Genomic DNA, 26,463 nt, shown 5'->3' with positions numbered 1-26,463 from the left:
TGGTATTTCCTTAGGGCTCTGCTCACTTCTTAGAAGTGTCAGGATTACATTCCAGTCCCTGACCTCTGCCTTCAGAGTTAGAGTTAGGTTTAACTTGCCAGAAAGTGGACATTTGAGGCCAACAGAAAGCTGCCTGGAGAAACTCACAATTAGCAAGTGAGAAGGGTAAAGTATGTGTGTGCGTGCATGTGTGTATGTGTAGACAGTGAGTGAGTGCATCAAGGATTCAACATGTTGTGGCGAATTGGATTACTTAATTAGTACTCAGGGCAAAAGAATTTGAGACTCTGTTAATTAAATAGGAAAGCAGGTTCAGGTCCAACCAAAAATTATAGAATGTCTAATTGTGGCGAAGTCTATTTGAAAAATTCTTCATTGTTATACTGTTATGCTGAAAAGAAATTAAAAATTAAAAAAAAAGAAAAAAAAATTCTTCATTGTTGATCTGCTGAATAAGTAACTTTTGATTAGTTAGGTTTCTAAGGAACTAATATTTAATAAATACTATGGGCCCAAATTATTTGTGTATTCTAAATTTTGAGCAAATTAGGATTAAATTTGAAAGTACCAATAGCCTTTATTTTAGTTATTTTTCATTTACATAATGCTGCTCCTGAAAGTCTCAAGTTACTTAGTCTCCAGTGAACACAAGATTGATGTCATTCCTTTAAGATTCCAACTCCCTGGGCGGTTTAACCAGATTATGCTGCCATCCTATTTGCTTTTCTATTATATATTTTAAGAAATACCTGAAAATTTCCAAGCCCTATCAGCAGGCGTAACTTCATGTCATGAATGGGTAAAGTTAAGTCCTTTATTCCCTGCGTGAATGTGTGCGTGCATGCACGCGCCTGGCATACACACATGTACACACACACGCATAAATCTCTGTCAACTAAGTAAAACGCACATTCTGCTATATCATTATGTAATGACTCTGAGAAAATAATTAAATGAAAGGTAGAGAACAGCGACTTAACCCGATAAAAAAATCAGTATATGGGGGCCTTGTTAGCCCTGGAATCCCTTTCAATAAGTCAAATAAAGATGCATTCTGCATATTTCCAAGCTTGAGGTCCTACAGCAGCATTTTCTGCTTCTAAACTTGCTTTTAAAAATTTGTTCCATATTTTTATTTTATTTAGGTGAAGTTCACATAACATAAAATTAGTCACTTTAAAGTGAACAAATTCAGTGACATTTAGTAGATTCACAGTGTTTTGTAGCCACCACTTCCATCCAGTTACAAGACATTTTTCTCATTCCAGAAGTAAACCCATTCTCATTAAGCAGTCACTCACCATTTTCACCGCCCCTCAAATCCTGGCATCTCTCTCAGTCTGCGTTCTGTCTCTATGGATTTATTTGTTGTGGCTATTTCAAGTAAATGGATTCATACAATATATGAAGTTTTGCATTTGTCTTTATTTAGTATGTTGGTTTCAGTTGATCTGCATTGTAACATGCATCAGTGCCTTATTCCTTTTGTGGCTGGATAATATTCCATTCTATGACTATATCACATTTTGTTTATCCATCCAATGACTGACGGAATTTGGGCTTTTGACTATTGTGAATAGTGCTGCAATAAATACATGAGTATATGCATTTGCTAGAGTACCCGTTTTCTATTCCTTTACATATATACTCAGATCATATGGTAATTTTATGCTTACTTTTTGAGAAAACCATCAAACCGTTACACCGTCAGCAATGTATGAAAATTCCAGTATCTCCACATCACTGCCAAAACTTTTTTTTCTTTTTTTTAAAATAGTGGCCATTGTAGTGGGTATGAAGTTGTACCTCATTGTGATTTTGCTTTTCATTTTTCTGATGATTAATGAAGTTGAGCATCTTTTCATATGCTTGTTGGCGATTTATATATCTCCTTTGGAGAAATGTTTATTCAAGTTCTTTGCCAGTATTCTAAATTGGGTTGTCTTTTTGTTGTTGAGTTCTGAGAGTTCTTTATATATTCTGGATATAGGCCTTTATTAGATAGTTGATTTGTAAATATCCCCTCCCATTCTATAAGTTGTCTTTTCATTTTTGGATAACCAAAATGTACTTTTATGCACAAAAGTTTTTAACTTGAATGAAGTCCAGTTTATTTATTTTGTTGTTGTTGTTACATGTGCCTTTGGTGTCATATCTAAGGATCCATTGCCAAGCCAAGGTCATGAAGATTTACCCCTTTATTTTCTTCTAAGAGTTTCATAGCTTTAGATCTTATACTTAAGCTGTTGCTCCATTTTGGGATAATTTTTATATATAGTGTGAGAAGGGGGTCCAACTTAATTCTTTTGCATTTGGATATCCAGTTGTCCCAGCACCATTTTTTGTAGAGATTATCCTTTCCCTTTTGAATGGTCTTGTCATCGTCTTTGAAAATCAATTTGCCTTAGATGGCTTCCTTTCCTTTGGACTCTCAATTTTATCCTACTATCTATATGTCTATACTTAATCTAGTACACCCTTTCTTAATTGCTGTAGCTTGGTAGCAAGTTTTGAAATCAAGAAATATGAGTCCTCCAACTCTATTCTTCTTTTTCAATATTGGTTTGGGTATTTGGGGTCCTTTGCATATCTTGGCCTTCCCTCCTAATATTTGTGAGGATTCAGAAGAGTAGTATTCAAACACAAGAGTAGGCTTTCTACATATATCACTTCCTTTCTGTTTCTCTTCTGCTGTCCTTTAATTATACACTTGTGTCAGCTTAAATCCAATATGCTAATTTGAAAGCTTCTCAATCAGAAAATACCCCCCCCCCACACACACACACTGTATAGAGATAGGCCAGATTTGAGTGCTGAGTTTTCATTTTGTGCTGTGGCATATTAGCATATAGTATGAATTCTGGCTCTGGAAAAATTACATATGAAAGATTTCTCACTGCTCATGCTACTACTGCTAAAGTTTCTTGCACAGACAAGTCTCCATTCCCTTCTTCCTTTCTTGAAACCCTAAAATATATCATGAAAGTGAGAAAGAAAACTGGAACTACTTTCAGTTGTCTAGTTAGTGAAACTAAAACAAGTAGAAATATTAAACCAGCACCTTTTATGTAATGAGCTCTGCCGGAGTCTTCAGTAGATGAAAATATGTCAGTCTTTTACTATACTCTGTCCAAGGTACCAAAGCATTAGAAAGCTTAGAAATATTAATACCTTAAGTCTCTATTATCATTACATAAATTATTGGATTGCTGTAATTTTACTAACCTATGATTCTCATTGTAAGTAGCTTCTATTAAATTCTCAAAGAAGTAGTTAGGCTAGTGAAGTATCCCTAAAGTTGATGAGCACTCTGAAATAGAAACTGTGTGTTTTATTTAATAATACTGGTTGGGCACTTTTTATTAGTCTGCAAAAATAAGCCTGATTAAATGCCCTTTAGCTTGGCCTTTCTTATAAGGGTTTGTGAAAGTGTTGAATACACAGTCTGTGCATTAACTGCAGGACACATTCTATAGCACATACCTTATTCATCCTTCCAAACCAAATTTAGTTGGTGCAAAATTTTCCATAATATCCTATTGTAAAAATAATAGTGCAGGAAATGAAATACCATTAAAGAAACTTTTCAGGACTAGAATTCATATTTAAAATGATATAAATATCTAAGATATACAAATCAATTTAGTGTTAATTTTGGTTATTTACACCATTAGAAGAAGAGGTGGGCTTACAAATTACAGTAATTACAGTAATTATAAATTACAGTAGATATAATTTGTTCATGTATAGGCACATAATACTCTATTCAACAATCACCTATAGAAGGCTAAACATCTATGTTTACTAAATGTTTACATTAATAAGGTTATCCACTAAATAATTGTGGTATCTATAAAATATTAATATGTGAAATAAATGGAGAACACAGTGACAGAGTCATCTATTTAAAACACATATATCTCATGCTGGATAAACTTCTACATAAGGTACTTGAAAAGTTTGCTTTTATTCAGCCATATCATATTTGGAAACAGACAATATTTTACAAGTCAGTTCTGAAGCATACTAATTTTTAAGAGTCTATACAATGTGTATGTTTTTATTTTATGATGTCCATCATGTGCTAACACATTTGTGTTATCATCTTAAAGATTAGGTTAGCATTCATTAAAAATTTTTTTAAAGGTACATTAATACATTTTATTTCTGTTAGAATGCCTTTTAGGCATTTGCTGAGAGTTTACCTGGGAAAATAAAATTATAAATTGTGTTTGATAATAACTAGGAAAAGTAAAAGTTGGCTAGTTTTTCATATTTATAATTATCTGAATATCCAGAGATACTGTATAATAAAATCAGCCCTTGGACACTCTCCATGGTACCTTCTCACTGCCCCTTTAATCATAGTAAGAAACCTGTGAATAGATAATGTAATTGTTGTTGCTGAACATAACAAGAGCTACTGCATCTTTTTGACTCATTGAACTGGGTCTATGCATGTCCCCATCAATGCCATATACTTTTAATCTCTTGGCATGCTACAAAGCAAAATGCAATTGTAATTACTGCACAATAATTTCTCTAATTTATACTCATTCCAAAATGTTTACAATTTATTAGCTGTGGTTGGCATCTTATCTACTCTCCATTGCTATTGCATTCCTGTCCACCTCTCTGAAGACTGGTGGCACATTTTCCCTTCATATCTCTGTAGCAAATCAAGTGCAGAATGTACAACCCTTCAACTACTAAGCATCCTACCCACATTCACCTAAAATGGCAAGTTTTAGAGAGCAAGCTCTCTATAAATATCCTCCATTTTACATCGTAACTTCTTTGAAAATAAGAACCAAAAGAAATCATTTGAGAAGCAAATGCAAACAGCATGAAGACAATCCTTTGTGGTTCCCCTAACACACATAATGAAATCTGAATTATTTTCCAACCACCATCCCTCACCTTTAATATTTGTCTTTTGTCTTCCACAGCATTGCAGTCACATTGACTCCAGTCAGTTCTGGGAATAGGCAAGCTCTTTCTGGTCACATGGCTTTTGCATGGGCAAGTTCACCTGCCCAGAATGCTTTTCTCTTCATCTTACACAGATAGATTCTTCTTTTTCCATTAGGTTTTTCTTTAAAAGTCAACTCCCTAGCAAGACTACAAGTTAACTTTGGGGGGGAAAATGTTCTTTTCTTTGCATTACCTTTCTTAACTCCTTGTTTGGTCCCCTCTTGGGCTTTTTTGCAGGCAGCAATTACCAGTTCTCTTGTGTATTCAGTTTTATTGGCCTTTCTTCATTAGAAAACAATCTTTATGATGATAGGCTAGGTTCTTTTCGATATTCAATAAATGTTTATTGAATGCAGACATACATAAATAAATTAAATATTTAACATACAAAAAAGTAGGCTAAAGCAGTACAATCTCGAGCTAAATGGTGCTAAATACACTTGAATTTTAATCTCAACTTTATGACTAACTAGCTACAAGACTTAAAATTTTTTTTCTTGCAGGGGTGCCTGGGTGACTCAGTTATGCGGCTGCCTTTAGCTCAGGTCATGATGCCTGAGTCTCAGGATCAAGTCCTGCATCAGGCTTCCCACTCAGCAGGGGGTGTGCTTCTCCTCAGATCCTCTCCCCTCTCCTCCTCTTACTTTCTCTCTCAAATAAATAAATAAAATTTTTATTTTTTTTAAGATCTATCCTTTACCAACTGTATCATTAACTGTAGTCGCTCTACTATATACTACATCCCAGGACTTATTTATTTTATATTATTTATTTTATAATAAAGTTTGTACCTTTATAATAAAAAATACTTTTTAATAAAGTTTTTACCTTTTGACAACCTTCGTGCATTTGCCCATCCCTCTATCACAAGATACCTTTATAAGCCTAGAGAAACATTATTGGGAGCACAGATTATTTTAAGGTGTTAGGTTTTTGTTTTGTTTTGTTTTTATTAAAGATTTGCATTATTTATTTGACAGAGAGAGAGGCAGAGTGGTAGACAGAGGGAGAGGGAGAAGCAGACTCCCTGCTGAGCAGGGAGCCCTGGGATCATGACCAGAGCCAAAGGCAGACCCATAACCAACTGAGATACCCAGGCACCCCAAGGTGTTAGGTTTTTACATAGGAAAGCTCTTGATTTAAAAAAAAAAAAAATCCTAAAGAAATGTGACATTTTTTTCCTATTGTTAAAACTTCAAATTATCAAAGTCATGGTTCTCACAGCTTATTTCATGAACTTTTAGCAGTCCTATCACATTTGTTAGCCACATATCCCCTCATCATTGGCTCCCATGAAGTATACACTCAGCTTTTGGGTGGGATGAACATGGCTGGTTCCAAAAGAGATCATATTTGTTAGTTCTGGATCACTGAACTTCTCTATCTTTGCCTTCATTTCCATACCTATGAAACAGAGAAAGCAATACCCATGCCACGTTTTTCAGAGTGCTTCTGTGAAGTCAAGTTGAGGTAATGGATATGAAGACGCATTGACATTTTCAAAATTATACAATAAAAAATGTATCATGCTAAGTACAAAATGTAGATTCTGGGGGAAAAATAAAAATAAAAGCTTAAGTTTCCAAAAACAAAAAATAAAATAAAATAAAATAAAAAATTATATAAGTAAAAGATACTTCTCCAACCTCATCTTGAAAAATAATGACAAGATTTGAATACAGGAAGAGAACTTGGAAAAGTTTTAGCACGAATTGTAGGAAAATTAGTCCCCATTCTTCTACAATGAAAACAGTAGTGGAGAGGCAGATTGGAAAATGATTGTTCATGAAAAGAGACGGTGGGAAGATTGTTTTATAACACTTAAAGCATACAAGCTGCATTTTCAGGCCCCATTACTAAGAGAAGGATGGGCACTGCTTCCAGTGTTGGTGATACCTGGAGGATTTAACTCTCCTTTAAATAGAGGTGGGATAGATACAAAGTAGCTCAGCGACAGCACCAGGTGAAACACACTGTCACATCTAAAATAAAGAGAAAGGGGGAAATTAGAGCAACAGTGGCTACCTATTTTCTAGTTTCTTCCTTCTTCCACTTCCTTCCCAATTCCTTCACAAACTGTAGCTAACTGATTATACTGCTCTTTAGTTTTAAAATTCAGCCCCCTCCCAGAACCTCTCCTATCGATAAGGATTGGGGGAGCAGGGGATGGACAGGAGGAAAACCAAAACTAAGTCAATACCATAATGATTGTACACTGGAAGCATGTTGCTGTACAATATCGCCAGAGCCGCTTTGTTTATCAATGAACATCCTACTGCGTCCCCGAGATGTAGGTCAGGCTCATTGGAAAATATCAGCCGCCGATCGCATGCAGTCTTCATGATATTTCCAGACCGGGTGCGCTGCTGATTCTTGCACACTGGAGTGCGTCTGAGCTGCGTGATGGAGAGGGGACACCTGTACCTTAGGGACGCAGGTGAAGTCCGGTCTACCTTCCTGGTACTTTTCCTGGCGCTTCCTCATTCCCTCAGCCTCTCACTCTTCATCTCCATCTCCCCTGCTGTCTTGGACGGTGCTTTTCCCGCTCTCTCCTTTCTCCGCACCTCAGCCGAAGACAGAGTGCTCCACACAACTGGGCATGCCTAATAACCAGGGAAAGCTTGGGCTGCAAGAAGAAAGCGCTTGCACCTTCGGAGCGGCCCTCCCCTCTGCAGCTGCCTCCTGCCAGTCAGGCGATCCGACGTGCAGCGAGGCCCAATGAGAGTCCGCAGCCTTCGCGGGGGCCCGGCCTCTCCGGGCGCCACCACCAATGAATGGTTGGCGGAGGTGGGACGCGCCCTGTTCCCGCCTCTCCAGTTAAGGCCGCCGGTGTGAGCCGGGGCTCAGCGCGAGAGAGGGACGGCGGAAGAGACCGGCAGGTGTGGGCGCGGGGCTGAGCAGCCCGACGGCGGGAGTCGCAGTCGCTCGGTGCATGGGCCAGTGAGGACGAGCGGAGATCTCCTCGCCGCGGCGGAGGCGGACAGCGCCAGAGCAAGGCGCTGCCCGGCGACCCTGCGTCCGAGCGAGCGGAACCTTGCGCTTCGGCAGGGGACGGTCCGAAGTCCGCGCTATGGAAGAGGAGAAATATTTGCCTGAGCTGATGGCAGAGAAAGATAGCCTGGATCCATCTTTTGTGCATGCATCGCGCCTTTTGGCGGAAGGTAGGACTTGCCCCCACAGATGGGCGCAAACCACTGGCCGCTCTTCTCACCCGCGGCTTGGTTAGGGGAGTGAAGTTGGGGAGGGACGCCTGTCTCCTTCGCAGACACTGTCCCCCTGAAGATGCTCGCTTCAGAGCTCGGGCGGACCGAGCCCGTTCTTGGGGCGGGCAGCAGTGCTCCTTCTCTACGTCTTAATTTGGGGAAGACCAAAGCTACGAGACGTAATGGCAGTAGTGATGTGACCTGTTAGGATCATTGATGGAGAAACCATAAAGTGTGGCGTGGTCAACAGGGATATTTTCACTTTGCAGAGGAAAGGGAAATCAGTTTGGGAGTAAATGGTAATCCGTGTGGTTTTCTAACAGCTTCTTAGCAACAAATCGGCATATATATATATATATATATATATATATATATATTTTTTTTTTTTTCCTTTCTTTCTTTCTTTTTTCTTTTTCTTTTCTTTTCTTTTTTTCTTTTTGCTGCATTTCGGAAGTGATTGTGATACCCTTTATCTAATTACAGCCGTTCCTATGGAAAGTCTTAGAATTAACCTAGATTAAAACTATGCATGTTCCTAAATGTTTGTGAATGTGGCAAAGGCTAAAGTGCTTATCAATTTATTTCAAGTGTGATGATTGGGTACTCTGAGAGATACTGGCCCCTGAGAACACTTCACAAGTGATCAACTGTTTTACCAAGTGTGCATTTTCTTTTGTGTTCCTGTAATGTTAAAGGAGATTTCATTCCCAGAGGAACATGTATATCATATTTTGCGTTGCTTTGAAAGATTGTTTAAACACACACACACAAACTTCTGTATGACAGAAATATTAGTTACTCTATTCATCTTGAAATAATGCCATCTATCTGGTAAAGATACAATATGTGTAGTTATCTACACATGCCTTTTTAAAAACAACTCCAGATTTTTTTTGATGAATCTTTCATTAATAATGAATTGCTTTATCATCAAATTGACTACAATGCAGTTTTGTAGCTTAGGTTGTTATGGACTTACCTATACCAAAACTAAAAGTGACAACTTCCTCTTCCTTGGCCCTTCTGTATTAAAAGAAATGTTTTCTTTTTTGAGACCTAGTTGTACATGGAAGGAAAAATTGTAATCCTCCATGTAGAATTCAAATAACCACTTGGTTTGTTTAAAATTTTCATTTATAGAGTATTTATAGCACAATGAAATCCAAGTTATCTTTTTTCTTTTTGCATACTAAACAATTAAGATTTATAATCAAAATCTTGAACATGTGAAATGGCTAAACTGCTGCAAGGAGCAGGTTGGCTTTCCAGAGGATCTGGTAAGGTGAAAAGCAATTATGCCGACTACTATCGTGGTTACTGAATGAAAATAATAGAAATTAAGTTGAAAAGTAAAGTCAATTTAAAAATGAAGTTCTCCCTCTACTTTATTGAAAATAAGGATAAATGCATAAAAGTAATAGGAATATTGACAATTAATGAGTTAATAAATGCTTAAGGTTGTTCAAAATAATTTAAAATGCAATTAAGCTTTCTGAAATCTTTTATTTCAATATATCTTACAGAAGCATCTTTATTACGCTAATAATGTCTTTAAAATGAAAAAAAAAGTTACGAATTGATTATTTTCTCTGATCTGCTAATTGGAGTTCTCTTTGGGACAGTAGGCTCAATTCATCAGTCATTGATGGGAAGTTAGTGGAGTTGGTATATGTTTCAAAACCACCACACTAAAGAAATGCATATGAGAAACTCTTAGCAGAGTGTCTAAGTATTTCTGTGGTGGATGAAACAGTCAGAAAAGGCTGTGCCTTTGATTCTTTAACATTCTATCATTCCCAGAAACTTGATTTCTTGATACTTAGGAACATGTTTGAATGTACCTTGTAATTTAATTTTTTCCCAGTAGGGGGAAGCATGTCCTGCTTTTGTAAAGAATTAGGAGGCAAAAGCTCCTAAATAGAAAAACATCTAAGAAACAAAGAGAGGTGTTCAAATTTCAGAGAAATCATAATGAGGAAAAGAGAACAGAGGAGGTGATGATTATAATCATGGAGTATATAAAAATATATGCAAAAAATGCATAAGTTTTACATTAATTCTTTATTTCTACCTTAAGTTCTTTGTATGTACTTACTAAAGAGTATAAGGTGAGTGTCCTTTGGAATCTCTAATAAATCTTAACGTACATTTTACATTGTAGATCTTTCATTGTTTTTTCAAAGGCCATTTGCCAAAATTTCCAGATTTTGTTTCAGATCTCTATAGGAGAATATGTTGAGATGATTTTATTTCTCTTACCTGGAAATGCACTGATTGAAGGCAGTGGCTATAAATAAACCTGACATAGATATTCATTTGGAGAGAAGGTGCACACTGAAGTACATTTCAGTCAGTACTGTGCAGACAGTCTCAAGACTGAGTGAGCAATAAAAATGATCCAGATGATTCAGTTCTTCAGAATGATTTTCTGGAAGCATATATATATATATATATATATATAAAAGGTCAGTGATGTAAAGCAATGAGCTTTCACAGTGATTTATTTTGCATTTTTGATTGGTGATAAATGCAAGTCAGTGCTCGATTGCAACTACTTTGTAAGGCCATGGGGTTAAACATACTAGTTTCTTGATTATTTTGTTATTTTTATTGTAATTTGTTTTATTTCACTTGTTTCTGCTATGTGTTTTCATTAGGTATGAGTCTGTGAAAGCTAATGGGAGAACCCATACATTTTATGTATTTGATTGTTGCTTAGAAAAGATCTTGAATAATATGGTTTGAAGAGTGCTTATAATATATTTGATTAATTAAAATAATTTTCCTCCTGTGATTATAATATTGTTTAATTATCCATTTGTTATGGAAGGTGCTTTTGAATATGATAAAACAGCAAACTCAGCATGATCCTTAAAGTTCCACTCAGCCTCTGAATTTGCTTGCCAGATGAAATTAGATGAGGTTATTTATATCTACACTGCTTCTGGGAAGTGCACTAAACTGAATCCAGATACCTGGATTTTAATTCCACTTTTGCCTAAACAGAATGTTGATAAACTTCCTTCCCCCAGGCCCTAGGCCTTGTCTCTGAAATTAAGGAGTTGGACTAAATGATGTTTGGGTTTCTTTATAGTCCCAGTCTTAATTAGAATTATAAAGTTCTCCAGTCTGCAAGATTTCCTAACCTGACTTCTTCACAAATATTGGTAGATTCATCATTGTTTTGGTTGACTGATCAAATAAGGAAGTCAAATATTGCCAAATATCCCAATAGTTAATTAATTTTTTTTTTAACATTAGGTGGTATTTTAAAATTTAGGTGAAGAGCATGGCCTTCCATCTAGGATTGGCTTTTGTGTTTGCAGGTATAGAAAAACTTTTAAAGCTATGAGAGAAACAGGAAATAATATTTATCACAAACGCTGACTGGTGGTGACTTAACTACATGTAGATTCTCAGTAAGGATCATTATTTAATTAGGTTGTATTCCTCAAAATTCTTTCCACAAAGAATAGAGAGTTCTTACATTAAAGAAAAGCATTGGTATAATGTCTAAAACTAGCATCTGATAAAAAAAATAGTATTCACGTGACTTTCCTTTTGATTAGTGTAACCCATTTTTTCTCCCTGTACATTTGGGATAATCTGGTTTGTTTCTTAAATAAAAAATAAAAATTAGTGAAAAAATAAATTTCAAGGTATTTTTGATTTTCAATTGAGACATAATTATGATATAGTGCAGAAACTTTGCTTTAGCAAACAAAACACTTCGGACAGAGTGTTGACACTTGTGTCTACCATGAAATATGGGATATGTCATTTATCTCTTCTCTGATTCTCCGTTTCTTCATCTGTAAAACAGAAAAAGTTGTATCTACCACCCCATGGTTATTTTAAGTTTAAAAAATTCTGTTTGTGATAATATAAGCAGTATTTTATACAAACATGTGTAGTATAGATCTTGTATACAAATATAACATAAACAAATTACACAAATATAAAATGATGCTTTTAAGATTTTCTTTAACATTTTAATGGTCTTGTGGACTTGACCTCAACTTGAAGCTTGGCTTTGTAAGAAAATGAGTACTGCCTTTACTCTTTGGATCATTGCTGAGTGAGTTTTGAACTTACAGACCAAATTATGAAATAAATTGTCTTATGAAAAATTATTCCAATCAGGGTTTTTAAAACATCGTGTTCTGTTATGTTCCCAATGCTCACTTTCAGTGTTTTACTTGAGCTTAATTAGCCCTTGTCCCATCCATGTCTTTCCAGGGTAATTCCAAATCTCCTCAGGCCTCCTCATAAACCCACACATCCTTCACTCTTGGCAGCTGATTTCATCCTCTGTTTTAGTAGGAAATGAATATATCTCTTCTGATATTTTTCAACCTCCCCTCATCTAAAGACCTGCATAGTCCTTCTTATTCTCCTTCATTCCCAGAATGTGCTATGTTTCTTTTTTGTTCTAGGCTGACTTGTGCACCAGTATCCTAGATCCTAATGCTTATCGTGTCCTCCAGACTCATTCCATAGTTCTGTCCCTTCTGCAGTATCTCCAACTCCCTCTCCGCTCTTTTATAGTAGTAGCCTGTAATTGATCCAATTTTAATAACTTAAAAAATATATTTTTTTTCACTTGCCAAAAGTAACCCAAATTTTCTCTCTCCATACTCCTTGTTTCCTTCAAGTTTCCAGTAATATTAGGCTTTACTTAGCTGCCTCACTTTCTCAGTTAACCTCTTCAAAGCTCTTCATTCTGGCTTCTGTCTTCTTCATTGTCCTAAAACCAGTGACCACGAGACAGAGTCATCTCCGAATTGCCAAATCCAATAAAATCTTTCTGACCTCTCATCAGGTCTCTTGGCTGCAGTTTCCACGGTTGGCCTTTTTCCAGTTTCTTGGCTTTCCCCTTGGCTTTTAGGCACTACCATATTCTTGATTTCCTCTTCTCTGTTTCTTGTCCTCACCATCCTTTATCTGTCTTCTCTCCTCCCCAGCTATGCTTGCCAGAGTGATTCATTCAAAGTCAAAGTTTGACTGTGTCACACTTTTTAATATTCTCTTTGGGCAAGCCTCCTCTAACACCATGCCAGCAGCAGGAGAGGGGACATTACCTTAACACCTGCAGGTGGAGGTGAAAGTCCATGTTCCCCACTAGGGACCCATTGACACCATTCTGGCCAGAAAGGGGGAGGTGCACTCTGTTCCTGCTTCCTACTTGGGACTCCAGGGTCACCAGTAGGGTTGGGGAGGCCTCACTCCTGTTGGAGCATGATGAAAATTCCAGCAGAATGAGACCTCCGATACCACCCTGGCTTGGAGGGAGAAGGGCGTCTTGTTACTCTTTGTAAGATGGAAGGCCAAGGTTTCTCCATGGCCTCCACTTCAGGACACATACTTACTGTGGGTGGAAATGAAGTCCCTGTTCCTCATCTAGTCTTTTCTGATTCCAGCCAGAGAGGAAAAATATGTCTCTTTACATTTGGGTGAGGTTAGAAGTCTAGGCTCCTCTATTTAACCTTTTTTGACAGAGGTGAGCACGAGATGCTGTTTTGTTTTCTTCTTTCTTTCTGTATTATTTGGCTAGAGAAGGATGTTTGTCTAAAAGTTTTCTATCTCGCTAGGTTGCTCTCTTTCTAGTCCTTTGGCTAGCAGGCTTCTCTTAAGGCTTTTTTTCCTCCTTTCTGTCTGCTTCTGTTGACTTTTCTGGTTTGCCAGCTTTTCTCGTACTCACTTTGATGCATCTGCAGCTCAAGAAAAATTAAGGAAATGACTCCCATCTCATTCTTGGGTCTTGTGATACCTCGCCAGCCAGCTTTCTTTTTTCTTCCTTTTGTTACCGAACCCAGAAGTCAGATCTGTGTGTCTGATGCACAGTAAGGCAATCTCTAAGTCACCAGGTTTAAAGCAGTAAAGGTTTATTCTCAAAAGAGCAGCCCAAGGAGAAGGCAGGGATTTGGTCAGAAATCTGCCTTGTCTTTGTTGAGCCTAAGGACTATGGAGCTAGCAAGGTATGTGGGAGTTAGGGCAGGTACTGGATGGGCCTTGAAACTTATTTATAAGGAGAGGCTCAAAATTTTTGAGATTGTGTGCTGTTTTGGACATCCAGGCTCCATTCTAGGACCCTGGTGCTTTATATTTGTGTCTGCAGAACAGGTGTTACCAAGTAGCCTCCTTCCCTGGTTCTTGCAGGTAGTATTGGAAAAAAATAACAAAGAACAAGGTTGATAATTTTTGCATGGCTATGGAGGAATGTGCCTATGTGCATCATTGAGATTATAATGAAGGAAAAGCCTAGAGTGGGTTGACATGAATAAAGAAGTGGGAGCCCAGACTTCACAGTGTTTTCTATGTTTATTTCATATGTAACATTCAGTCCCTACTTATTTGTGTATTGTAATTTCTTTCTTTTTTCTTTCTTTCTTTTTATTTTTTAAGATTTTATTTATCTATTTAACAGAGAGAGAGAGAGAGGAGAGAGAGATCGCAAGCAGGCAGAGAGGCAGGCAGAGAGAGAGGGTGAAGCAGGCTCCCTGCCGAACAGAGAGCCCAATGCGGGGCTCGATTCCAAGACCCGAGACCATGACCTGAGCCGAAGGCAGAGGCTTAACCCACTGAGCCACCCAGGAGCCCCTGTAATTTATTTATTTAAAAATTTTCCTGTGAGAGGCACTTGGGTGACATAATAAAGTACGTTGGACTCTTGGTTTCAGCTCAGGTTGATGAGATCAAGCCTGGATTGGGCTCTGAGCTCAGTGCAAAGTTTGCTTAATATTCTCATTCCTTGGGTGCCTGGGTGGCTCAGTTGGTTAAGTGATTGCCTTCAGCTCAGGTCATGATCCTGAAGTACCAGGATCGAGTCCCGCATCGGGCTCCCAGCTCTATGGGGAGTCTGCTTCTCCCTCTGACCTTCTCCCATCTCATGCTCTCTCTCACTCTTTCTCTCTCTCTCAAATAAATAAATAAAATCTTAAAAAAATATATTAAAAAAATTTAAAAAACCTCTCTCTCCCTCTGCCCCTCCCCTTCCTTACCTGGCTCTGGAGCGTGCTCTTTCTCTCTCTAATTCTCTCTCTCTTAAATAAATAAATAAATCTTAATATTTTTTTTTTCTTATAAATGCGTGTTAGGCATTGTACGTTCATATTTCATTAACTGGTTATATATGAATGAGAATGAGCAGGATAAACCCATCTGGATAACGGGCGCAATATCTTATTTCAAAGATGCTTTGAGACAGTTTCTGAAACTGAGATCAAAGTGATGTCTGGTCATTATTCTTAGTTTTTCTGTTTAAGTATACAATCTAGATTGAAGCTCTTTGTTTCCATAGCAGCTGAAGGGAAAGAAGTTTTAGATGTAGTTTTTGGAAACCCTTGGAAATAATTCTATAGTATTGCCCACTTTTCTTATAACCTCATTTGTTTGACACCTGATTTGATCTTTTTCTTTTTTGTCTGAATATATAAGAGATGTGTCTTAATTGGAATTATATTCTGATAACAGTTTATTTTTAAAAGCTGTAAACAGTGAAAGATTTAATAAATTCAGAGACTGAAATATGATTCTTTTTCTCACAAAAATGGTTAATTTAATAAAATAAGTGTGATATGGAAATTGATTTATTTAAAATAATGGCATACAAGTTGATAACCGATTTGCCAAATTGTTAGCAAATACCTATGCTGTATGATGTCTTCATGTTCTCAATATTTTATATTTTGTTAATGAACATGATTGCATCTTTTATTTGGTAAAAACTTGAGAAGGCATAGCCAAGCATCCTGTTGCTCAACTATTATTAACTACTTTGGGAAATAAGTCATTTGTAGCATATCCTCCTTTGTCTCTTGCACACTATTTCCAAGCAGATCTTGCAGTAGTGAGGTAAGGAACATTTGAGAACACCAGAATGACAAATTTTTAGGCTGTTTACTATAGATACCCTGATAGTTTAGCTACAGTTTGGGATCGGATTAGGATTCTACTACATTGAACTATGTAATCACACATGCACTTTGATGTGTGTTGGTACCATTTGTCTGCAACATGTGCTGTTGGTATTTAAAGAGGTAGTAGATGTTTAGTGTGTTGTTTTCTGAATAATCTGTGGGAGATTCAGTATATACATAAGCTACAAATAGCAGTGCATGGGAAGATCTGCTAGGTTTTACAGACCAATGATATCATGGGGATTCATGATTCTTGTTGGTCATGGTTTCCATAGATTCTTCTTCATTGTTGTCATTGCTGTCAACATTTATTGGGAGATTACTCTTTTGTCAGATGCCTTACTAGAGGTTTTGCATGCATTACCACAATTAACTCATCCATCAACCCTGTGTGATAGTTATTACCATCATCCTTGTTTTACAAATGGGAAAAATCAAAAATTAGGGAAGTCCATTTATCTCAAGTCACACAACAAATAAATTGTAAATCTGAACCCCAGGCTGTCTTGCCCAGAGATCACATGTAACCATTGCAGGGTACTGTTTCTGGTGAAAGAGACATAGTTTTAGTGAGGCTTTAAAAGAAGGGCCAATATTAATATGCAAAGTATGCCTAGGAGTTCAGCGTGGTTGTTGCCATTAATTTCTGAAATAGGTTCCTGAATGCAAGTATTGGATGAAATTACTTCACAATATTGTTACATAATTATAGCATATAAAAGGTTGGTGAATTTATAAGTGGGGAAATTTTCCTAAGTACAGAATTGGGTTAAAGATTATTCAGATAGCCTAAATTTTCCGAATGTCCTCTATTGTCAGTGGTCTCTGAGGGAGTTTGGTGATGAGGTGGCAAGGGACAAGAGAACATTTTCCACTTTTTTTTTTCTTTTTGTATCCCAAAAAGTGATTGGAGAACTTTGTGTGATTTGCTGAGGCATTTTTCTTTCCGTGTTTATTAGGAAATTACTTATATTTGCCGAATTCTTCTAGGGAAGGGCAGCTTTAGGTCCTCTCTTTGTGTCTTGAGGCAGTGTTGGTTTTGTTTAAAATTTGGAAGTGGGCAAATTTCACATGTGGTCAGAAGCAGATAGCTCAGCAACATGGCTTGATTAAAATGTTATCTGTAGGTTCTGCGGTTTTAGGATTTAATAACTTTGAAACGGAATGGTTGGTATTATTACACTGTTATCAGAAATGGCACAATTGATGCCTATTTCCTTTAAAATATTAAAGATTAGATTTTACTCTTCTAATAGAAAAAGCAGAATGAATGTGTTTTCTCTAGAGTGTAGATATTTTTAGCAGGTTTATAGAATTGTGTGTCAGAAAATGATGGGCCCTGGCTACAACTCAGAAAAAGGAGCCTCTGTGACAGAAACTCAGTAAAGAGGCTGAAGGAGAAGAAATTTGTTAATTTGACAATAGAGGGATGGCTAAAGTAATAGCTTCTTTTATTGAACTTAGGCTCAGGTCCTTGCATTATATTCCAAAGGTAGGTAATGCTTCACCTATATATGGGAGAAGATAAAGAGGCAGATTAGAGAGTAGCATACTCAATTTGGTTTTTTTAAGCAGTAAGTCAGAGGTTATATAGATGTTCAATTATAATATAAAAGACTGTCAAAAAGCAACTATCAAACATTAAACACTATTGAGTATTACTGGTTTAGGGGAATACGAAGAACATGGCTTAGATAAGTTTTAGAGGAGTTAAATACCTGTAACTATAGAATTTATTGCTTCTTTTAAAATAATCTTCTCCAGGGCGCCTGGGTGGCTCAGTGGGTTAAGCCGCTGCCTTCGGCTCAGGTCATGATCTCAGGGTCCTGAGATCGAGGCCCGCATCGGGCTCTCTGCTCAGCAGGAGCCTGCTTCCCTCTCTCTCTCTCTGCCTGCCTCTGTCTGCTTGTGATCTCTCTCTGTCAAATAAATAAATAAAATCTTTAAAAACAAATAATAATCTTCTCCAGCAAATTTAAGGAATTTGATACACATGCAGCAATACATTCATTGTGTGAAAGAACACTATAAAATGCAAATAGTAGATGAATGAATACATAATAGAAGAAGTTTCTTATATGTTTTTAGGCTTGTAAATATTACTTAAGTGGGAAATTTAAGTGAGTGTTAAGTTGAATTAGGTACCATTCATGTCTCCAGATAGTTTAAGTTTTTCTTTCTGGAAGGGAAAAAAAAAAACCCAACCAAAAACAAAACAAAAACAAAAACAAAAAACAAAAAAAAACCCCCAAAACTAGAAACTGTTTTTTTATCCATCCAAGAGCTGGTGGAAGAAGAGGCCCTTAAGGAATTGTGTGAAGATGAAAGAACATTTGGTGTGCTGAGGCAGATGGCATTTTATTATATGATTCTGTTTTGGAATGGACTGGGATGATAGATGGCTGTGCTTTAAGCTAGTATTCTGAAATTGGTGAAAGATTGGACATTATATCATATCCACATAAGGAAAATCAAGTAGAATAAAGCATTGCTATAATTAAAGGCCACTTAATGGAATTAGATGGAAGTGTTAAGTGTTTGAAATAAGTTGCAGTAAGCCAAATGGTTTTCTTTGAGTAGAATAAGTGTGTGTGTGTGTGTATGTGTTAAGCATATACTGGACATAGGTAATGAATGAAAAACAGTGCAGACTTGGTTCACTGTTTTTTATTATCTGTGCTCTACATTGCCATTGGAGACTTAACTTTAGATTGGGGAGGTAACAAGAGTTTTAGGCAATTAAATAAGGACACCTAGGTGGCTCAGTCTGTTAAACATCTGCCTTCGGCTCAGATCTGGGATTGAGCCCTGCAATGGGCTCTCTGCTCCACCGGAAACTTCCTTCTCCCTCTGCCTCTGCCTCTCTCTCTGTCTCTCATGAATAAATAATAGAAAAAAAAAGAGTTATAGGCAACTAAATAATTCCCATAGCATCTGCAAAATGCAATCATAAAGTAAATAGATGATGCTTTAGGAGTGCTGGCTAGGGCACCTAAAGGAGTCTACGTGTAAGGGCCTATTCAGCCAGTGCGGCCCCACCCTGGTTGAACTGACATTTTGCTGTAAAACTTAAATTGACTGCCACCTGCCCAGGGGAACTTACTTAAAAACAAGTCCCAGAAACCAGTCCCAGGTAATAAAGGCCACATTCAAGGGTGGGTCAGGCCAGGTGGAGGTATTCAACAGTGGGGGCGCATACTGTCTCCTAGCTACCAAGAAATATGGGCCCTGCCCTTTGGGCACATTTTGGGTGCCAATTCTGAACTAGGTAATAGGCTGGTTCAAATATCTACTAGGGTAAATTGTAATTCAGTTGGTCACCTAGCATCACTGTGGAGTTTCCTGTGTGTATTACAATCTCATTGGCCACCTGTGTGTGGCCAGGCCCAACCACATGGCCTTTGCTCTATAAAAGTTAGTCTGGAAAGCAGGGAGGAGTCATCCTCTCTGTAGGGGTGGCCCCGACCAGTCTGTTTGATGGTCGGTCTGATTCCTGATGCTTGGCGTGAAATAAAGCTTTGCTTGGCTTTCATTTTGTATCAGTCTCGCTCCTTTAATCATGGACCCATTATTGGGGTACCCAATTTTGGGGGGACCCAACATACAGAAGTCATGGTTGTCTTCAGTAGGAAGGGGCATGTTAGTTGAGGTCTAACAAATAAGTGGTATATGGCCAAGATTCGGGGAAGAAAGATCTAGAAGTATACAGGGCTATAGCAAACAACACCTCCAAAGCCTGAAAAAAGAACATTTATTTGAATAAGTATAAGTTAAATGGGATATTGTGTTTTATAATAAGAAATACATACTCGGTTTTTCTTCTGTGTTCCTGTCAGAGGTCCTAAAACTTTTGGAATTTCCTGAGTACAGCCATTAAGGTCTTTTGTTATGTTAATGAAGTGATTTTTCAAATTTACTAAGGATGGGAGCTGGTTGTCAGGAAACTAACCCTGTGATTAGATGGCTATAACTTTCTCTTCCACTCCCACTGACCTTCCGGAAGGGAAAGGGGGCTGTGGAATCCATTGCCAGTGGCCATTGATTTAAGCATGTAATTCAGTCTCCGTAAAAACTCTGAAGGACTAGGTTAAAGAGCTTCCTGGTTGGTGAACTCAAGGAAATTTGGGAGAGCACTGAGCTCAGGGAGAACATGGAAGCTCCTCAACCTTTCCCAGTACGTTACCCTGTGCATCTCTTCTGTCTGGCTCTACCTGAGTTATCTCCTTTGGGATAAACTGGTAATCTAACAACTATGATATTTTTGTGAGTTCTGTGAGCTGCTCTAGCAAATTAATTGAACTCAAGGAGGCTATGAAACTTCTGCTGACAGCCAGTTTGTTGGACGTGCAGGTAGCAACCTAGATTTGCAGCTGGCATCTTCTGTCCAAGGAAGGGAGGATTGGAATCCCCAGCCTATAACTGGTCAGTCAGAAGTACGGGTAACAACCTGGGCCTGCAGTTGGTGTTTGAAGTGGAGAGGGCGCTGTCTTGTAGGATTAAACCCCTAACCTGTGGTATCTGATATTATCTCTGGTTACAGTGTCAGAATTGCTTGTGCTGTGTGGGAGGGAACTCCTACACCCACCCTACCCCACCCCCCAACTTTGGAATTGGGTCAAGAGATCCAAAAGATTAAGTATGTTTGGAAAATACAGTAAAAGAGAAAGCATCAAGAAAAGTGGGTGTAGGGGTGCCTGGGTGGCTCAGTGCGTTAAAGCCTCTGCTTTCAGCTCAGGTCATGATCTCAGGGTCCTGGGATCGAGCCTCGCATCGGGCTCTCTGCTTGGTGGGGAGCCTGCTTCCCCCTCTCTCTCTGCCTGCCTCTCTGCCTACTTGTGATCTCTCTGTGTCAAATAAATAAAATAAAATAATCTAAGAAAAAAAAAAGTGGATGTAATGAGAATAGTAGTGGCTTAGTACACATATCCTGTAAACTACTGTGTTAAGTTTGGATTAATGCGAAAAGCAATAGTAAATCATTTAAAGGTTTTTAAAAGGGCAGATAGGACATCAGAGTTTCATTTAAAGCATAGCGTGGCTGCAGTGTTGGAGAATGGAATCAACAGATAAAAGACATAGGCAGGTCTTTGGATAGCTAAAGCAGCAATCCGGGAGAGAAGTTATGGTGACCTGAATTCAGATAATGAGAGACATGAAATGGACATAACTAATAGAAATTTAGCAAGTAAAAGATAAAGGTTAAGAATGGATAGAGGGTTTGAAAAATAAAGGGTGGTCAAGGCTGTTGTCTGGGTTGTTCCTTTGAAATAGTGGACTGGTTTGAAGGTGGTATCAATTATTAAGCTAGAAATTAAAGGAGGTTAATGCTGAGTTCAGGTGGATATACATACATAAACGTGAAAACGCACTTGAAGTGTAGGGTTTGGAGTAAGATATGTGCTACCTGTAATGGTTTCATTAGCATGTAGGTGATAACTGACTTTGGAAGTTAGAAGAGCTCACCTAGGGGGAGAGGATATGGAGTACAACAGACAGGAGATTTAGGATAAAACCCTGAGGAATGTCTGCATGTAAGAAGAGAAAAGAAAAGTCTGCAAAATTGACTAAAAGGACTTTCCTAGAATATAGGTAGGAAAGATCAAGTAGGTTCAATGTCAGATAGAGTATTGGGATGATGAAGGATTTGGTTAATATTTTCAAGTGCTGCAGATAGGCCAATTAAAACAAAGATTATACATTTCTTTTTTTTAATATTTAATTTTAATTAATATATAGTGCATTATTAGTTTCAGGAGTAGAATTTAGTGATTTGTCAGGTGCATGTAACACCCAGAGCTCATAACATCACCATGCCCTTCTTAATGCCTGTCACCTAGTTACCCCATCCCCCATCCCTCTCCTCTCCAGCAGCCCTCAGCTTGTTCCCCATAGTTACAAGTCTCTTATGGTTTACTTCCCCTCTGTTTTTATCTTATTTTATTTTTCCTTCCCTTACCCTATGTTCATCTGTTTTGTTTCTTAAATTCCCCATATGAGTAAAATCATATGGTATTTTTCTTCTCTGACTGGCCTATTTTGCTTAGCAGTAATACACTCTAGTTCCATCCATGTCATTGCAAATCACAAAATTGCATTTTTGATGGCTGAATAATATTCCACTGCACTACTTTTTAAAATATACTTATATATATTATATATTTTATATATTCATATATGTAAATTTTATTTTACATAGTATATATATATAATTTTAATTTTCTTAAGTGCCTTTTGAAAGGCAGAAGTATACACACACCACATCTTCCCTATCCATTCATCCGTCTATGGATATCTGGGCTCTTTCCATATTTTGGCTATTGTGGACATTGCTGCTATATACATTTCTTCTAATGGATTTGGCAAAGAAGAACAAATCAACAGAGGTGATGACGAAAATCTCAAATTTCTTCAACCTGAGGAGTGAATAGTAAGGCTATGAGAGAATGAGGTTGGAAAACTCTTTGAGAAATTTCAGCTTCATAGAGGACAAGAACTAGGAGTAATTTGTCAAACTATAAAAAATAAAAAAATATTCAAATATTTTCACCTAAAAATAGCAATTTTGTACGGTTTAATATATGTGGGGGAGAGAGAGGCATTTAAGGGTAGTGGTTAACAGCATAGGTGCTGGAACTAGACTCCCCAAGTTCCAATTTTATTCTTATAATTAAAGCTCTGTATTATTTTGGGTGAGTTACTTTCACCTCTATATGCCTCTTTTCCTCATGTGTAAAATACACGAATAGTTCTAGGCTAACAAGACAATGACAGCCAAGTATTATTGTTTCTTTTGCTTACTTTAAATTACAATGTGATTCCTAGACTGCTCCATCATCTCTGTTTCCCATTCCCTCTGCTTCCACCTTGCTCCTTTTCTTAGCTTTACCTGGACCATCCTAATACAAAACTACATCTCATATCAAAAAATTGTCAGTTTAATCCCTACTCTTTTCCCCAGACTGTCTTTGAACTTGAGTCTTTCCTCACCCAAATCCATTGCATGCACCTGTTGTTTCGTTTGACTGTTCTTATTGACTTGCTGGCATATACAACTTCGTTGACCATTGCCCCTTTCTAGATATACTTTCCCCCTTGAATATGTGATTCTACCATCAATAGAGGAATTTACCACTTTCGTTCTAATCAGTGAAGCTGTGATGCACCATGAGCATAAGATGGGTGCCAAATCTATGATACTTCCCTTAAAACTTGTACTATGAGCATTTTTCCACACTGAGTAACATTATAATGTGAAAAGATACATGAGTTCATTTTAGGACCGGAGGAAATACTATGTTGGTCCTGAAAGAAAACATGTGCTTATGCAAAATTTTAATTATACATTTCAAGGTTAAACATTCCTTTTGAAACATTTATTGTGTGTGTGTGTGTGTGTGTATATGGTTATTTCTTAGTCTGGAATGTGGTAAAACAGGTTTGAGTACTATTATAGCAGAAAGAACACATCAAGTGAAGTCAAAATACTAGTGTTTGAGGCCCAGATCTGCTATCTCTTTGCTTTTTGACTGTGAGCAAATTTCTAAATCTCTTGAACCTGTATTTCCTAATTTATCAAACAGGCAGGCTCTTATTGGCTATATCATAGCTCAACCAATCATCTCATGAATCCTATGCAAGGGTACATTTAGTACATATCCAATGGCAGAAATCAGTAAAGATTCTTATCTCTACTCCACTTTGCCTGGTTTGCTTACTTTAAAGATATTGAGGCAAATTTTATAAACAGTGAAATATGGTTTTTAGGTATACAATTTGATGACTTTTGATAATTATTTAATCTTGTGTAAGTAATACTCTTGGCATAGTGGAGAACATTTCTTTCCCTCAGCCCAGAGACTTTCCTTACGACCCCTTCCCATTAATCTTCATTTCCTTTGCCGGCCACTATCGTGTTTTCTACTGTTTTAGATTACTTTGACTCTTCTTCAACTTTATGTAAATGGAATAATAGACTGCGTACACTTCCTTCTTAAGATCAGTGTTATTTTTGAAGTCATCCATAAGTGTTTTTGCACTTATCAATAATTTTTTTTTCTTGCTGAGTAGTGTTCCATTGTATAAGTATGTCATAATTTGTTTATCCAATCCCTTGTGGATGGACATTTGGGCTATTTTTGGTGTTACTGTATTATAAATAAGCTGCTACGAATGTTCCTGTGCACTATTTTGTTGAACAAATGTTCTCTTTACTTGGAGTGGGATTTCACGGTCTTAGAATGTCTATGTGTAGTTAGCCTTATTTTATAAGGTATTGCCAAATATTTCTTTAAATCTATTGAAATATTTCACCTTCCATCAGTGATGTATGAAGACTCTAGCTGTTCCACTTCCTGGCCAACATTTGAAGTTCTGTCTTTTTAACAACAGTTATTCTAGTGGTTTCAAGTGCTAACTTAACCTTGGTGTTCGTTCGCATTTCCTTGATGATTGATGATGCTGAGCATATTTTCATGTACTTTTTGACCATTTGTATGTATTCTCTTATTTGAAATAATTCATTGGAATGTTGACAAATTTTATTTGGATTATTGATCTTTTTATTGTTGTGGGAGTTATTGATATGTTCTGGATTTTCATCCTTTGTTAGATATATGTACTGCAAATATTTTCTCCCAGTATGTGGTTTAGCTTTTAATTTTATGAAGTGTCTTTGGAAAGGAAGAAGTTATTAATTTTTCCTGAAGTCCAATATTATTTTTTTCTTTATGCTTAGTGTTGTTTGTATTCCCTCAAAGAAACTTTTGCCTACCTCAAGGTACCAAAGATCTCAATATTTTCTCTAGAAGCTTTATGGTTTTAATCTGTAAGTAGAAATAGAAGTGGTTTTTCTAGTTCATGTCAAGTAGGGTCACAGTGCTTCCTTTTCTTTTAAGATTTCGATACCCAGTTGTTTTAGAATCATTTGATGAAAAGCTTTAACTTTGCTCATTATTGTGTTTAAATGTTGGAAGATAGAATGCAAATAGGATGACTGTATAGTGCTTAAATGCATGAAATATAGGAAAAGATCATAATGTTTAAGTATGTGAACTGCCTTACAATATTCGCCCTCCCAAAAGGAAATGACTACCTTAGAATTATTAAGCATGATATGGGTTTATACTGTGCTTTTAAATTATGTATAACTTTGGTGCCTGGGTGGCTCAGTGGGTTAAGCCTCTGTCTTCAGCCCAGGTCATGATCTCAGGTCCTGGGATCGAGTCCCGCATCGGGCTCTCTGCTCAGCAGGAGCCTGCTTCCCCCTCTCTCTCTGCCTGCCTCTCTGCCTACTGGTGATGTCTCTCTCTCTGTGTCAAATAAATAAATAAATAAATAAAATCTTTTTAAAAACAAAATAAAATTATGTGTAACTTTATGAAATGTTTGCCTTTTCCTCATAATTTAGAACATGATCCTTGAAGAAATATGAATATGCTTTTCTTATTATTATTGAGAAGACAACTAGCTAGCCATCTTAGAGGCCTTGGTGTTTACTGAATCTGACAAGTATAGTGTTCTACCAATAAAGATGGAAGGTATTTGCTGCTTATGAGCAGTAGTGATGGCTATTAAAACTTGAACAGTTGCACAGTCTTGAGTTGCAGCGTAGGTTCTAGTATCACAAAACAGTAGGGTCTAGTGTACACATTAAATATTTCATTTAAAAAGGCCTTATAGTTTTAGATAATAGGTTATATGCCTTTCCTATTTTTTCAAGAAAAAAGCATGTTGTACTGAAACAATATATTGTGCAGAATTGACAACCTTACCCTGGGTGAGAAAGGTACTGGTAGACGAACAGTGGAGACCTACATCTACATCCACAGTGATAGCCCATTTATTATCTCTTGATCTTCAATGGCCTAGTAACTGCCAGCATTGCTATCACCCTGAAATGTGACATAAAGTTTTTGAAATTGCCCAAGGGCGTAAGTGCCTGGTGACTTTACATTAATCCCTAAAGCATAGGTACCAAACCACTATCATTTTGTAAACACGTAGGTACTCATCATGTCAACACTAATAACCAAAAGGAAGATTTAACAATGATCCAGACTGACAGACTAGAACAATGCTGGCATCTGACAAGGTAATTCTTGGGGGAGTGTGTTTATATGGGCAAGAAAGCAACTCCCTGAAGGAAAATGATAACATTGTGGGGGTTAGAGATGCAGTGGACAATTTCTGTTTGCATTTGGACAGGAATAAAAATGGATTTAGATTCTATCAAGTGATATAGCATTGTGAAGTACCAAAATGTGTTCCCATGGGGGTATTTAGAACCTCCTATAGAAAGTTGTGAGAAAAATGGGGCTCCTGGGTGGCTCAGTAGGTTAAGCCTCTGCCTTTGGCTTGGGTCATGATCT

The 26,463-nt window shown here is 37.3% G+C and overlaps 1 protein-coding gene across 6 annotated transcripts in view; it reads left to right on the top strand.

Moving 5' to 3' along the window:
• Positions 1 to 7,805: 7,805 nt before the first annotated feature.
• The window catches only part of KHDRBS2 (KH RNA binding domain containing, signal transduction associated 2), a 636,352-nt gene continuing 617,694 nt past the window's right edge, over positions 7,806 to 26,463 (top strand). For all 6 annotated transcript variants that reach the window (XR_009354772.1, XR_009354769.1, XR_009354770.1 and 3 more), the window contains exon 1: positions 7,806 to 8,135. Coding sequence is in view for 2 of the 6 variants with exons in the window: in XM_059178344.1 (XP_059034327.1) it covers positions 8,045 to 8,135 (91 nt within the window). In the remaining 4 variants the exon portion in view is untranslated. The remainder of the gene's footprint in view (positions 8,136 to 26,463) is intronic.

Source organism: Mustela lutreola, chromosome 6 (assembly GCF_030435805.1).
Source record: "Mustela lutreola isolate mMusLut2 chromosome 6, mMusLut2.pri, whole genome shotgun sequence".
Lineage (NCBI taxonomy): Eukaryota > Metazoa > Chordata > Mammalia > Carnivora > Mustelidae > Mustela > Mustela lutreola.
Note: the sequence above shows the minus strand (reverse complement) of the source record. Positions and strands in the feature narration are given on the sequence as shown.